Genomic DNA, 17046 nt, shown 5'->3' with positions numbered 1-17046 from the left:
AACGTGATGTCCCAGTGCAGGTAAATATATTTAGTTTACAAAGCGATGCATTGAAAGAATAGGATGGAAAGGAACCGAATGCAGAAAAAAATAATTCAAAGAAAAACATAGGAGCTCTGGAGCCATTTTCTGTTTTGTCTTTTTCTTTTCTTTCTTTTTTTTTTTTTTTTTACTGTATGCACATCCATGACCATATATGTGTGTGTGCACACATGCGTGCATGTGGTGTGTGCTTGTGTGTGTGTGTGTGCACGTGTGTGTGCATGTGTGTGTGTGATGTACATATATGTGAATGCATGTGGAGATTAGCAGGCAACCTCAAATATCGTTAATCAGGTGCCACTTTTTTTTTTTTTTTTTTTTTTTTTTTTTTTTTAACGCAGTCTCTCCTTGCCCTGGGGCTCACAGATGAAGCTAGGCTGGAAGACCCAGACAGGTCTAGGGATCACTCTGTCTCCTTCTCTCAAGACTGGGGTTACAAGCACATGCCACCACACTTGAATTTTCAAGGTGAGATCTGAGGGTCAAAATCGGGACTTCATATTTACAAAGCAATCATTTGTCAAGTAAGCCATCCCCCCAGCCTTGGTTTCTCTTTCTGTTTTGTTTCAAATATTATTATTTATTTTATGTATATACAACTTTTATCTAAATGTATCTGTGTATCACATTAGTGTCTGCTATTCACAGAAGCCAGAAGAGGGCAATGGATCCCAGGAAACTGGCATTACCATGTAGATGTCTGAAATCATGATTTAGGTGCTGGGAACTGAACACTGGTCCTCTGTAAGAACAGCAAATGCTCTTAGATGTTAAGTCATCTCTCTAGCCTCAGTTTCTATTTCTCAGTTTGTTCAGTAGTTCCACCTTGAAAATTTGCTCATCCCAAAATGAAACATTTATTGATGACTTCATTTCACCTGTCTATCTATCTGTGTACGCATGGCAAAGATACACGACAATGTGGAGGAGAAATACTAAAAAAAATTGGTTAAAATCTTCCCTATAAGCTTGGTCTTAAAAGTATTCGTTTCTCATCAAACAGCATACCATTTTAGGAGGCTTGTTGTTCTGCTCTGCCTGACCCATTCTGTCTCCAAGTTTTACTTCTTATCTGTACTGACCTTGACTCCCCTATACATTATGATCTGACAGTTGTGTGTCTTACCTACTAGTCTGTAAGCTTACACCAGTGGTTCTACACCTTTGGGGTAGAATGAAACTTTCATAGGTGTCAAATATCAGCTATCTGGCATATCAGATATTTATAACGTGATTCATAACAATAGTAAAATTGTGATATGCTGTCTGATGGGCAGCTAAAACTTTTAAGACTAAGCATGGAGAGAGGATTTCTCCCCCACATCATCATGAATTTTGACCCTGCATACATAGACAGATATCATTACATATATGATATCCTATATACCAGATATTTACAATACGATTCACAACAGTAGAAAAATCACAGATAAGAAGTAGCAATGAAAATAATTTTAGGGTTGGGTGTCACCACAATATGAGGCCCTCTATCAAAGGTTCACAGCATTAGGAAGGTTGAGATCCACTGCTGTAGAGGAATCTTGACTTCTCACAGACTGAACCACCTGCACTGTTCTGGCATATAGCAAATTTTGTGGCCTGTAGTCTGCAAAGGAACACTAACTTATTTCAAGCCTAGTTACCAGTCCTGTGCTTGTGTACACATAGTTCTTGCAAAACCAAGGATGCACTCATAAAAAGGGACATGTACTGTGCTACAGCAATCTTTAACTACTTTTGATTTCTACACCTGAGTCCTAGGATCCTTCTAAAACCTTTCTATTAACACTAATCTTTTTTCACGTGATTATCAAAAAGACCAATAATACTAAAATTGTTCCTCTTGGACATGAAAAACAACTAATGAAGTAATAGTAGCAGGAACATTATAATAACTAAATGCATGACACGAGCCAAACACACTGCTAAGTATTTTCCATCACTGAATTCAGTTGAGCCTCATTACAGACTGGCTTGACAGGGCCATTTAATCAGTGAGGGAACTGAGCACAGGTGTAAGCACTGTGTTGTCATAGTGGCTATAGGAGTTAAGACTTAAATCTTTCGAGTATGCTTCTAGAGCTTTTATTTTTAAACCCGTGCCTCCCACCTCAATTCTTTGTCCCTGGGGATAGGTGTATCTTCTTGATGCTCATTGTGATACTTAATCTGAATTGTCACCTTGACAGGATCTCAGGTCTCTGCGTTATCAAACCTTTAGGCATTATTTTCCAAGATTTCAAGATAGTATTAAGAACTTAACAATCCAGGGCTACACAAAGAAACCCTGTCTTGAAAAACAACAACAACAACAAAGCAACAACAAAAAACCCAAAGCAAATCATAATCTTAATACAGGATATGTCGTTTTTTAGTGCTGGGGATATCCTTGGCTAGCTAAATCATAGACGAAAGACTGAGTGCCAGCATTCACTTCTTGCTGCATCATGATTGCCCATGCAGTGTGACCATTCGTCTTAGGTTTCTGGCATCATGCATTCTCTGTCATTTAAAACTATATATTCAATCCCTGAGCCAAAATGAAACCTTTTGTTTCTTAAGTTGTTTCTCTCAAGAATGTTTTCCACAGCAGCAACAAAAATAGCTAATCTGGCCATCTTCCTCATCTGCATGTTGGACACTGAGTTGTGCTACAGTAATCACTATGATAACTAGAGATAGTATTGTTTGATAATATTGTTGAAAGGAACACAGCACCATATGAAATCAGAGGAATCAGTCACCAACACAATGAAGTTTAATTATTAGCAATTTTAACTATTATAGTGTTCTGAATTTCTGAATATCTTCCTATCAAATCAATATCTTGGTAATATTCTTAGCAAGACACTCATGCGCTCTCAAATAAAAAACAAACACTCCAAAACATATTTGTTTATGTTTATCTATGTATGCATAATATATACACATATACATACATACAATTTTTTTCTGTTGAGCATTTTGGGAAATCTCTGATTTCCCTCCTGTTTAAATCACACTGAGATGGGTTTCAGAGACCACTTGGGATAACAATGCTCTGTTCAGTAATATTACAAAGTTTTGGTGCTTTTTAATATTATTAAAAGTACTAGAGTTCTCTCCTTCTACCTTGTGGATTCCCAGGATTTAATTCAAGTCATCTGGTATGGTGCCAAATCATCCACCAGTCCATCTTGCTGGCTCAGGAGGTTTATTTTATTTCATTTATTTACCATCCAACACTTTACCCTGCTCCTTTCTTCTACTCCCTTGCACAGTTTCTCATCCCATTCCTCCTCTCCTTGCCTCCAAGAGGGCACTACCCTGCCCCAGGCCTCTCCTTTTCCTGAGGGCCTCAAGTCTCTCAATGTTTAAGTGCATCCTCTTTCACTTAGGCCAGAGCAGGCAGTCCTCTGCTGTATATGTGCTGGGGTCCTCGGACCAGCCCATGGATGCTACCTAGTTGGTGTTTTTTTTTTTTTTTTTTTTTTTTTTTTTTTTTTTTTTTTTTTAATTGCTTATTTCAACACAAACAGAAGTTTGTGCATGAAAAGATAATGTTTGGTTCCTCACTATGATTCATTAGGGTGGGAAATTACTGCTTTTTACTTTTCTCTAAGTCCTTAGAGGGATCCAGTGCCTTCCTCAGGTAGGCGTGGCATTGGCATGAACCATGCATGTTTTTTCTACCTTAGTCACAGTCACTGATATGATGATGCTCAGGCAAGCTGGATACAACGAACACTATTTGGACATCGGGTGTAGAAGGGATTTTATTTCAGGAGGATAGCAAGCTTGGGACTGAAGGAGATACTTGGAAGTGTGAGAAGACGGAGAAAACTGGACACATCTCACTTTATGGAAGAATTTAGCCAGAGGTAAAGTAAGCCCCGTGTGGTCTGCACACATTGATGTAACCACTGCCAGTGAATTCTCCTCCCTATGTGTGCCAGTAACAGTGAGTTTCAGAGTGACTACAGCTAAATGCCTCACATGGACGTCTTAGAGCCACTAATTCTGTGATGCATAACGAAGTAATGAATATGTAAAAATGTGCAACAGGCATTTACATGTACATTAAACTCAGTAATCTAGGCTCTTTTGAGGATGTCATGCTGGCACTCATTGTGGATGGCTTAATCAGTACTTGCCTCACAAGCCTGCGTATCTGAGGTTGATCCTGATAACCCATATGAAAGGCCCAGTCATGGGACCTACCTTGACACTCCAGCATTAGGGAGGTAGACACAAGGGGATCGCTGAGGTACACTGACTGCCAGCCTAGCCTGGCCAATGAGAGATTCTGTTTCAAAGAAGGTAAAAGTTATTTCTGAGGATGATACTGAACCTTATCAGTTTTCTTACACACACATACACACACACTCAGACATACACTAAAAAGAAGGGAGGAGAGAGGGAGAAATATCGTGCTAAGGAATCTATTTCTCCCTTCACAGCCAATGTGAGTTTACTGCAAGAAGCACTGTTTTTCCTACAATCCAATCAGGAGCACATTGACTCAGACCTAAGGACACCATGGCTGTCTAATTTCTCATACCCTGCAGAAACCAAACTCAAGGTAATAAAATGGAAGCACTTTAGTTAGAAGGGACTAAGAGTGAAGTAGGTTGAAAGTTTCATTAAAACCTTCCTTACTTTGTCCACTCATTTAGATTTATCAACCTTGGAAACTGTCGTGGATAGCTAAGAGGAGTACTCTTCGGAGATGGGACTGTATCTACTCTGACTCACTGCCTCTGAAATTACCCAAGGAACTGAAGGGGTCTGCCACCCTGTAGGTGGAACAACAATATGAACTAATCAGTACACCCAGAGCTCGTGTCTCTAACTGCATATATAGCAGAAGATGGCCTAATCGGCCATCATTGGGAAGAGAGGCCTCTTGGTCTTGCAAACTTAATATGCCCCTTTCAGGGGAACGCCAGGGCCAAGAAGGAGGAGTGAGTGGGTAGGGGAGCAGGATGGGGGGAGGGTATAGGGAACATTCAGGATAGCATTTGAAATGTAAATGAAGAAAATATCTAATAAAATAAGTTAAAAAAAAAAAAAAACAACTCTGCCTTTCCAAGTAGCTCGTCTACAGTGGTCCTTGCTATGAACACTGTAACAAAAAATTCCACCGACTTTAATGTGCAATGTGATTCTACTGTGGCTAACAAGAGTAAAAGTTTTGACACCTTGTTTGAACCTTTTCCCTTCATAGCAATAGCAATAACAAGAACAAGTACTAATTAGTTTAGCAAATATAATGCCTTAAAGTTTTATGATTTTATTTTTATATATTTATTTATTTTCTATAGAGACTCAACTCTGGGTCTTTTCTATGCTAGTCCTTTACTCTCCTACTGAACTACATCCCTAGATTTAGGGATTACACTTTAAATAAATCTAATACCAAGTAATTGAGTTTTTGCAACTAATATTTGATAGTATGATGATAGTTAAACCAAGCAATTACATAATAGTGTTTTAAAATTTTAATATTAATTCAAATTAAAAATTTTACAGCACAAATGGAACAGTATGCTGACACAAAGTACAAACAAGTTAGACACTGATCTATAATTAACATAGAATCATTACTCATTACCTTGTGATAATACACCAGTGAAAAGACTGCAGGGACTGTTTGTTGTTGTTGTTGTGTTGTTGTTGTTAAATATACATTGAGGATATTATGTCTATATTATGGGGTGGTTGGCATTCAACCTGATTTTCAGAACCTGACCAAAATTCTGTATGAAAGATTTTTATTTAAAACCAAAATCACAAGAGCTTCCACCATCACCAGCTGGGATTCTTAGATTATAAGAAAGTGTAAAGTAAGCAATCCATCCAACATGATCTGCAAACTTAATTGTTTGCCTTTTGTGAACTTTCAAGTTTCCAATATAAAATGTTTGCCTAGCTTTCAAGGGTATCTCATGCAGTAACATCACTGTGATCTGCTCAATCATTTCCCTCAAACTATTGGAGAATTTTCACCTAGTCAAGGGATGAAGGATGCCGAGAATATGTTCTAGCAGCTATGGCAAGAGCAGAATAAGAGCCAGGTAGGATATAGGTAATAGAGACTGTTCAGTGCAAAGAACGCAAAGCAACAGTTACTTTTATTTATTTATCTATGTGTTTGTTTGTGCCCATTCATTAAAATGCTGATACACATTTGTGCACAGGTATTGATTCATCTGTATGTGCATTCACGGAGAGGCTAGAGGATAATGCCAGTGTCATTCCTCAGGATGCCCCCGACCCCCAAACTTCTTGTGTGAGGCATATTTTTGCACTGGCTAAAAGGACTCTCTTTGTCTCCCCCAAACTGGGATTATAAGCATACCACCACATTAGGCCTTTTGTTTCTCTCGTGAGTTCTTGGAATAAAGTGCAGGTTCTCCTTCTTGCAAAGTAAGTGCTTTACTGACTGAGTTGTCTCCCAAGCCCTGTATGTTTCTTTGCTGTTCCTAATCACCATTCACTTGTAATTGTAAGGAATTTCAATGATATAACAATCCACCGCCAAAGAAACACATGCACACATGCATGTATACATACATCCTAAAGTCACTGTCAATTTTTAACAAAATATAAGTGACCCTTAAATTAATACATTATCAAATGGCATAAGCATATTATAAAATGTCATAAAACTTAACACTTAGGAAACATTATACCCAAGAAAACAACTGCACATAGTCCAGGGGCTCCATGAAAAATCAGGTGAATGTGCTTGCTTTTAAGAGTAAGAAAGCAGTTTATCCCTTTCATCTGTATGATTTTGATGACCTTCTGTAATCAGAACATTTACATACTTGGGTATGAACACTAAAATAAAAAAGAGCTCAAGACATTGCAAACCCTTGATGATTTTGTTCAGTTTCTACGAAACAGGAGAGAAATCTATAACAAATTCTGCATTAAAATATTTTCTAGAAAGATTTCTGAGTACTTGGATTTTTAATAGCACTAGAATTGATCCTGACAAAGACAGATATATAATTTTTGAGCTTTCCAAACTTGCCTGTGTATTGAAAAATACTCTGAAAGCTTTTGAAAATCTACAAGTTTTTATGAACAAAAAATTTATAGAAAAAGAATGAAATATTATCCATATAGTAGAAAGGCTAATTGAATTTGTAATCTCATTTGAACATGAACAAGTACAAGAAATCAATTTTAGTGAAGTCATTGAGAATTTGCAGAAATACAAAATATGGACAGATTTTTAAAGTTATCATTACTGGAACAGACTAAAACAATGTTTTTCTATTTTCATAAAAATTAATTAATCGTTGCTATATTTATTTTTCCTTTTGGTTCTTGTATGTGGTTGTTAGCATCCTGACATGTAGTGTCACACAGTAGAAAATCTCCCTATCCACATTTGTTTAAGGATCATTTGCCATCATGATCATTACTTCATAGATGTCACAGATGAGGAGAGCGGCTTTACACAGGTACAAATCATGCATCTAAACCTGCACACATACAGCTGTTGACAAGAAAGAGGTCGAAAACTGCATGAATTCCCACTGACTGGTTACACTATTCTATTGGTGGGAGATAAGAAATCATGTGTGTGCACATGAGTGCATGTGTGTATGTGTGTGTTTATGCTATCTGGTCATGAATTCCAGAGGTCAATGTCCTCTGCAATTACTCTCTAACTTAGTTTTGGGAACAGCGTTTCTGCCTGAAACCTGAACTCACCAGTCCTGCTAGATGAGCACCATTGCTGGACCTATCTATGCTTCCTCTGTCATGGAAACTGCTGGCTATGTTACTTGGGTTCCAGTGAAATGAACTCAGGTCTTCATGCTTGCAGGAAAGTCATTTACTGGTTTACCTATTTTCCCAGATTAAACAAACAAACAAACAAACAACACCCCCAACAACAACAAACAAACAAAACAAAACCAAGAATGACTTCTGAAACATGGGAACAACAGTAAAGTGGATGCTGAATATGATGAGAATGGTCAATAATAGTCATCCCTGCTTTCCGTATATTGTAATATTTAAGTGTTATGGCTTAAAATGAATGGTAAGAAAAATCTGTGCCTGAAGGGAGAATGGAGCCTGAAAAGTATGCATAGCTACTTTTGGAATGCACATATCCTGGTGAAACAGCTTATGTTGATAGACCATAATAAACTGTCATAACACATTAGCTGGGTTTGACCGCTTCAGTGCTAGTTTCACTGATAGCCAGTGATACTAGCTAGACAGTGAAAACTTGTACTGATGGCTGGTGGCAGAGATAAAGTGAGTACTTTGTTTTTTCCTGTGGACCACTGACATTAAACTCATAAATGATGGAACTTACAGCTCATTTCAAGTCGGAGGAAGTCTTTAATGCCAAGGATTTCTAGGAAAACTCCTGATAAAGCAGTGGTTTTAAAGAAGAAGAAAATGTCAGCGCTGAATTCCACACGGAAGGTAGGGAAGTGGAGGAAAGAGGCTTCGGTAGAAAATGAGACAGCATTCCAGAAGTGTCCTGTGAAACAGAGAGGCCTTAAACTTGTCTGGTTTGTTTCCAAGGAGATATGAAAAAGCAATGGACTTGTGGGTAATATTTAAGACTAGAAGGACAGGGAAGGGAAAAGGGAGCCATAATCTGTTATGCTCATGCAATTCAGAAAATGGGTGCAGGAGTTGGAAGAGGGGAGAAGGCGTTGTACTCACGGTCACCATAGCAACGCAAGGGTCCAATTCTCCAAGCTGCTTCTGATTTTGATCTGTTGGTATCAGTAATAATTATCTGAGTTACAGGCAAGTGATCTTTGAAAGAAAGAAAACCAGTATCGTTTGTCCTGCAAAACACAAATTTAAGGACAGGGGAGACAGAGAAAATGTATATTATCTAGAGATACTGTACTAATACCCATCTTTGGCAAACGGATTATGGATTAGATACAGCCTGGCTAGGGATGGAAGGAGTATAAGTGAAAGTTTTTTTTTATTTGGAGACCCACATGAGTAGTTGAAATACCAATTATATAACATATGGTCTGCTTTCAAACACCACTGGATTTTATTTTTTCCCTAAATGTGCTTGCAGGAACACAGGTAATTTTTAAAAAAAAAAAAATAATAACAGTGCAGTTTGTGACCAAGAGGACCCAAATGCTCACTAAAGTGTAAACGTGACATTAAAAATCACTTCACTTTCCTGTAAAGAACAATATCTTCTATCTGACGAACTAACTGGAAAACAGATATCCCAAATCCCTTTCAAAAATGACTCACAGAACTTGGCTAAACCATCTGCCAACAGGTTTTAATCAGGTTTGAATGCTCTCTAACACCTTTTAAGTTGTGTTAAAATAAACCCCTATAGTTCATTAGTTGCTCTTTCCTTTATTCCTTAGAAAGAGATTGCTGTTTAAAGTCTCTGGCTCTGTTCCTATTAATTATGCAAATAAGGAATGATTAGTTTTATTTTGATTAGAAAAAAAAAAAAAAGAATAGAGAAAGCCAATGTTTCCTCCACCTTTAAAGCTATTTTTGAGTCAAGGTGAATATGGAACTACTTGGCAGAGCATAAACTTTGGAAGTGAAAACCTGGTGTTCTGTTGCTGTGGAGATAGTCCAGTATACATGGAAGCTGAGGATGGAGACCTGAATCTGGATCTTCTGAAGCTAAACTGAAACCATGGTCTTGGGACTTAAACACCTGCAGCGGAGTAAAGGAAAAAAACAACACATATTCTCTCACGAAGAAACGTGAGACGCTCAGTTATACTTCTTTTTCTCATTTTTATCTCGCATGCTGGGTATCTTCTGTAGACATTGCTGCATGCATGGCAGCATCCCAGAGTCCTTGAGCTGTTCTTGGTAGGTCTCTGGCTGACCTTCCTACTCTATTCACATCTGCATTCTCCACACTCGACACATTTCTATTGATTGGGTTTCAGTTTGCTAATTTGGAATCATTTTGAAACTGACTCCCTAAGATTAAACCTTGGTCACCTTGGCAGATGCTGTGGGGAGAGCACAGCCTCCTTGGTTACCCATTCACAGCTTGTTTGCCTTGTTCATACAGAACAGGTCTACACATTACAAGGGAAATTTACCAGAGGCCCCATGTTGGGATATTTTGGAAAATCAGAAATATAACTTTACTCAACCCAGAATTTATTAGTTTAAGCAAATGTTATTATTTTGGCATGAAGTTTGTTCTTAGCATTCAGTCTTTTATCTCACTACAGTGAAATTGTATTTATCTACAGTTTTCATAAACATAAATTTAATATATAAACCAATGTTGTCTCATAATTAATTCAGGACTTTGTAATATTATAGAAAATAATAATAATAATATAAATAGCAACATACTTTTCCAAAACTGACATATGCCACATTTGATAGATGTGAAGAATATTTGCTATCCCAGAAAGCAATATCCAGAAACAGAACTTTGCCTTTCCCCATTCACGAAAATAAAACCAGGACCTGAAGAACCAAGATGCTGAATATTTAGATCCTTTAGTTAACAAATGACAAATGTAGCACTTGAATATACTGTTCCAAAATAAAAATTTAGTGGTTTATTACAATTAGCATTCAGACTATAGCAGTGGTACCAGAAAAAACAATTGGAACAACTGTTTGTTTTAAGTACATGATCAAGTCACAGTATCAGTGCAGTAGATGTGCAAAGGAGATAGAATTAGCTCATTTCCTTGTGCATAATGATAATTCTGTACTTTAAATACACACTCATTGGGGTTGTCTTAAGATAGCCATGTGTTTTTCCATGGACTGTGTAAGCATACACACACACACACACACACACACACACACACACACACACAAACCAAGGTGGAGGGGGTGGGAAATGAGTCTATCTCAAGAGGGAACATGAAGGAAATGAGAAGTAGACTGTCACATCAGATAGGTCCTGGGCCCCAGCTAATGAGAGCTCCAGAAAATTTTCATCAAGAAGTGGCTGCCAGGAATCGTTCTGGGTGTGGCTGTGTGACCCTGGTGAGGGCTGACTACCTCTCCTTCCTCCACTGCATGAGTTACCTCTCATGGTGTTGTGATAAGGGTTAATTTGGTTCACAATTAGGAGCTTGTGGCAACTAGTCACAATGAAGTCAGCATGTGAAGAGGTGCGTTCTGGTGCTCAGCTCCATTTTCCCTTTTTATTCAGTCTAAATCCCCAGGACTCAGCATGGTCCTTGCATCTCAGTTGACATAATCATACTTCTTTCCTCGGTGATTCGAGATCATTTCCAGTTGGCCATCCCTGTTGACCATCATATACCTATACTATACTCTCAAGGAGTGTGCAATTCTCTACATACTCTGCATGGCCAGAGTTTTCTACTTGGTATTGGCTCTGTGGAAATCTGTGTAATGACCCCATTACACAAGTTCAGCCATTTTTCTCAATCCTGTCACAATCCATCCTCTAACAATTCTAAAATGGGGTGCTTGTGCATCTAACAATGTGTAAAACAATTAAAATAATACAAATCAAAACTCAAGGCATTTTACTATTGCATTATTTGTTAATGGCAAAAAGTCATTTACAAGTCAAATTCTCATCATAGAAAGTTGAAAATAATTAATGACAAAAGCAGAATATGGAGGACACTGCCCCCATTAAAGCCAGCATGATGTCTTAGTTTGTATGTTGATTTAGTGAAGTCAAGAAAAGATCTGCAACATATTTCATATTTTTTTTTCTTGGAGATGCTGAAAAGCAGTACCCTTAATTTGATACACATTTAGTAATAAGTGAATCTGCAGTTTAAAATCCTATATGTCTATGAAATACTTATATTTGGAAGTAGTATACATATGAAACCATTATCTGCAGGAGTATTTTGCATGTGACAATGTATCAGTGCCTATATCACAGATGAAATGACACTTACCTCCACTCCCCAACTACAATTAACCTTCAAAACCTATAATTCTGATTTTTATTTTTTAATATTGTTTTTACACACTGGTAGATTGACTATAACTCCATTTTAGAACTCCATAAAGGTAGGGAGGTATGGGGTGCCAGGGATATTTCCTCATCCACAAGGATTTCAGGGGCTGGTATTACACAGGTCTTGTGCAGTCAATCTGTTAATGAAAAGGCTATATCACGTCCAGACAAAATCTTTTTTTCCCTGTTTCTCATTCTTTGGCTCTTAAACTTTCCCCATTTCCTCTTCTGTGATGTTTCCTAAGCCTTAGACAGAATGATAAATGCTCCATTTAGGGATGAACACCCCACCATCCTACTCTCAATATTGAGGTCAATTTTGGGTTTCTAGACTTCCATACTACAGTGAGTAGCCTCTCACTCAAACTTGGACAAGCAAGCATAATTAAAGTCAGTGGCTACAGAGAAAATGGAGAAATGAAGGTAAGTATGGGGGCCTACTGATATGGGATCCAACAGGAGATGGTCAGGATGAGAGACAGGAATGGAAAATTACAAAAATTAATTATAGAAATCCATGAAACTATCAAACAATAAAAAATAAAATTAATTTTTCACATGGGACAGATACATGAAAATTCAAAGTGCTAATGAGGTAAAATTTTTCTCCTCTTATTCATATATTCTGAAATCTCTGAATGTCATATAATAAAGGTGTATTTATTTTAAAATAAATCTTAAAGTTATACATTCAGCAAATTAATTAACTTTATGTAATGGAGTTTGTTGAGCAGACAAGGGAGACAAAGGGCACACCTTGTAGATTCAGGTCTGAGTGTGAGCTACAGATAGCAGTAAACCAGTGTTATTTCTCAGTAGCTCTCCACATTTTTCCCTCAGATAGCACTTACCCATGGCCTGCAACTTTCAGGTTTGGCTAAGTTTCACACATCACTAGTCCTTGGTGTCTTTGTAAGACTTGATAGATGACAAATATAGAGAAACCTCATTCTATACCTTCATTTCTTGTGTGTGTGTGTGTGTGTGTGTGTGTGTGTGTGTGTGTGTGTGTGTGCTGGGTCCTGTTTACATATCCAGTCTGTCAGTCTATGTCTTTTATTGGGGAATTGCGTCCATTGATGTTAAGAGACATTAAGGAATAGTGATTTCAGCTTCCAGTTATTTTTGTTGTTAGAGGTGGAATTATGTTTATGTGGCTATCTAATTTTGGGGTTTGTTTAAAGATTATTTCTTGCTTTTTATAGAGTGCAGTTTCCCTCCTTGTGTTAGTGTTTTCCATCTATTATCCTTTGTAGGGCTGGATTTGTGGAAAGATATTGTGTAAATTTGGTTTTGTCATGGAATATCTTGGTTTCTCCAACTATGATAATTGAGATTTTGGTTGGCATTTGTGTTCTTTTAGGGTCTATATGACATTTGCCAAGGATCTTCTAGCTTTCAAAGTCTCTGGTGGGAAGTCTGGTATAATTCTGATAGGTCTCCCTTTGTATGTTACTTCAAATTTTTCTCTTACTGTTTTTAATATTCTTTCTTTGTTTTGTGCATTTGGTGTTTTGACTATTATGTTACAGGAGGAATTTCTTTTCTTATCCAACCTATTTGGAGTTCTGTTGGCTTCCTTTATGTTTATAGGCATTTCTTTCTTTAGGTTAGGGAAGTTTTCTTCTCTAATTTTGTTGAAGATATTTACTGGTCCTTTAAGTTAGGAATCTTCACTCACTTTTCTATCTATTATCCTTAGGTTTGGTCTTCTCAATGTGTCCTGGACTTCCTGGGTGTTTGGGGTTAGGATCATTTTGCATTTTGCATTTTCTTTGACTGTTGTGTCAATGTTTTCTATGGTATCTTCTGCCCCTGAGAGTCTCTCTTCTATCTCTTGTATTCTGTTGGTGATGCTTCTGTCTATGACTCCTGATCTCTTTCCTATGTTTTCTATCTCCAGGGTTGTCGGCCTTTGTGATTTCTTTATTGATTCTATTTCCATTTTTAGATCCTGGATGGTTTTGTTCAATTCCTTCACTTGTTTGGTTGTGTTTTCCTGTAATTCTTTAAGGAATTTTTGGGTTTCCTCTTTAAAGGCTTCTACTTGTTTACCTGTGCTCTCCTGTATTTCTTTATGGGAGTTATCTACGTCCTTCTTAAAGTCCTCTATCATCATCATGAGATGTGGCTTTAAATCAGACTCTTGCTTTTCTGGTGAGTGTGTTGAGGTCTCACTGGGGTGAGAGAACTGAGTTCTGATGATACCAAGTAGCCTTGGTTTTTATGTTGCTTATGTCCTTGCCCTTGCCTCTCGCCATCTAGATATCTCTGGTCTTAGCTGGTGTTGCTGTTTCTAACTGGCCTGTAGCTCCTGCAAGCCCGTGTGTCAGTACTCCTGGGAGACCAGTTCTCTCCAGGATTAATTTGGGTGTGGAGAGTTGTAGCACAGGGTCAGCTCCAGGGTACAGACGGAAACCTGAAGGATCCTGTCCCTACCTGTTCCTTGGTTCCTGTGTCCTGATGACTCTGGATTGGTCCCTCTTGGGCCAGCAATTTGAGCAGAAGTGGTGGTGTTACCTGTGCTCACAGGTGTGCCAGCACTCTGGGAAGACCAGCTTTCTCTAGGCAGTATTTGGGTATGGAGTATTGTGGCACAGGAGCCACTCTGGGCACAGATGGAAACCAGAAGGCTAGGAGATTCTTATGTACAATTTATGATGCTCTGTAACATTGCCTCTGAAGTTATTCCTGATTGGTCAATAAAGACAGATAAAGCCTGTAGCTAGGTAGAAGAAGAGAGGTAAGTGAAGTTTCAGTTTCTGGGACCATGAGGAGAGCAGAGAGAGGAAGAGAGAAAAAGACACCATAGTGTAAGGAATCCTGAGAACTGGCCATAGGGTCTGTCCAGTCTGAGTAAGGGCAGCCTAGATGGAATAAGGCATGTCATATCTCTGGTTTATCAATAGGGAAGTAGACAAAATAACACAGAGAATTGCTATCTGCCCAGTTCTAATGCTATTAATACTTACATTAAATACAAGTGTTTTGTGTCTTTTATTTGGGAAATAAATGATCAGAGGTGGGGTAGAAAATTCAAAGTAATTTTTAGCATAACAGATGATGTCTTAAAAATAAAATGAACTCTGAGGAATCACAATGATTCTTGTTTGCTTCCTTCTACAGACATTCATAAGCATATGCATCAACAAAATCAAAGGAGCATCTACACGTGCACACATGCATACACAGGCACACACACACACAGGAGGGGGAAATGAAAACCCAACTAAATGGCAAGACTCATATTTCATTGCATTTCGTGCTTAGAATGGAAATTTCAGAATACATGGTGTTGACACAAACTTCACTATTATTCTACAACATACAAGAGCTGACAATACATTGTTTTATTTTTCATTTTTGCATATGAATATATTCTTCATATGTACATGAACCATGTGCATGCACGCAATTCATGTCATAAGAAGTATTAGATCCTTTGGAATTATGACAGTTGTCAGCCAACAGCCAACATATTGGTGCTGACATGAAAATACAGGTTTTTGGAAGAGCATCCATTGCTCTTAATTGCTGAGACATCTCTCAGGTTCCCAGGCCCTTTTTTTCCCCCAGTTCTAATCCCCACTGAATGATTGAATTTGGTATGTGCTTATTTCTCTCTTAGTAACAGTTCTGTATATGGGTTAACATTTTCTATTAATTTTCTCCTTACCATTCATCTGTGTCAGCATCACAATTGCAAAAATGTCGGATGTCCAGGCAGCTCTCCTCCAGCCCACATCCACACTGCTGGACTCCAGGAAGAGAACCTCCCCAATAAGGATGCTTTTCATTGGACCTCCCAATCCACCAGGTGAATGGGACTCCACCTGAAAGAGAAGTTATTTTATGAGCCATGAATGCAAACTGAAAGGCTACAGTGAAGCTCACATTGGTGTGTGTGTGTGTGTGTGTGTGTGTGTGTGTGTGTATGTGTGTGTGTGTGTACATATAAAGTCTCTCTTCCCTTCTCTGTTCTCCTCTTTTTCATACTTTCTGGATTCCATTTTTCCTTGATCTCTTTCAAGTCTCTATTTTATATATACACTTATGCACACATACAGGTGTACATGTAAAAATTTATTTTTATTAAAAGAACATAGTTACAGATTGATGAAAAAAAGCATTAAGACTCAGGAACAGAAACTTAAATTAATAGAACATTAGACAAAATCACAACAGATTTAGTTGAATCAGCTTAAAATAAGCTTAAAGCCCTACTTTTTTTTATATGTAGCAATGCAAAATTTACAGTATAAATGATGCATTAAAGAATGATTGGCGATCTTTGCTCCAGCGCATTGCTGGGGAGAGGGCGGCCTGCAGAAGCAACACAGCTTCTGGGAAAGACCCCGTTTCTGGCCCCAGTCATCCAACACCTTTCCTGCCCAAGGAGGGGTGTAATCCAAGGAGGGGTCTCAAAACCTGAGCTGGTAGGAGAGCCATCTTTGCTCCAGTGCATTGCAGGGGAAAGGGTGGCCTACAGAAGTGACACAGCAGCTGGGACAGACTCCTTTTCTGGTTCCAGACATCCAGCACCTTTCCCACCAGAGGAGAGGTATCCGCCCAGGAGGGTTCTCACTGCCTAAGCTGGTAAGAGAGCCATCCTTGCCATCTTTGCTCCTGTGAGTTGCCAGGAGAGGGCGGCCTGCAGAAGCAACACACCTTCTGGGAAAGATCCCGTTTCTGTCTCTAGACATATGAGCACCTTCCCCTTCTGGGGGAAAGGTGTCTGCCCTGGAGGGCTCTCACTGCCTGAGCTGGTTGGGGAGCCATCTTGGCTCTGGTTTGCCTAGGCTCCAGTCTGCACTGGTGAGAGTGTGGACAGCAGAAGCTACACAGCTTTGGGACAGACAGAAGCAACCTAACTTATTGGACAGACCCTGCTTTGGGCTCCAGAAATTTGGGCACCTTCCTCGCCAGAGGAAAGGTGGCCACCTGTGAGGGCTCTATCTGCCAGAGCAGGTGAGAGAGTCATATTGTGTCCAGGGTCCCTCGGTGGCTTTTCTGTGAAGGTGAGTGAATAAACTGCAGAGGTAACACATCTTCTG

The 17046-nt window shown here is 38.7% G+C and overlaps 1 protein-coding gene across 2 annotated transcripts in view; it reads right to left on the bottom strand.

The window, feature by feature from the left end:
* LOC110335694 (contactin-associated protein like 5-3) overlaps positions 1-17046 on the bottom strand; it is a 514066-nt gene that overhangs the window by 104752 nt on the left and 392268 nt on the right. For both annotated transcript variants that reach the window (XM_029531381.1, XM_021217999.1), the window contains 3 exons: positions 15669-15825; positions 8728-8855; positions 8369-8539 (listed from right to left, as the gene is read on the bottom strand). In XM_029531381.1, the coding sequence (XP_029387241.1) occupies positions 8369-8539; positions 8728-8855; positions 15669-15825 (456 nt within the window). The remainder of the gene's footprint in view (positions 1-8368; positions 8540-8727; positions 8856-15668; positions 15826-17046) is intronic.

The sequence above is a fragment of the Mus pahari genome, chromosome 18 (assembly GCF_900095145.1).
Source record: "Mus pahari chromosome 18, PAHARI_EIJ_v1.1, whole genome shotgun sequence".
Lineage (NCBI taxonomy): Eukaryota > Metazoa > Chordata > Mammalia > Rodentia > Muridae > Mus > Mus pahari.
The sequence above is the reverse complement of the archived record's forward strand: the minus strand, read 5'-3'. Positions and strand labels throughout refer to the sequence as shown.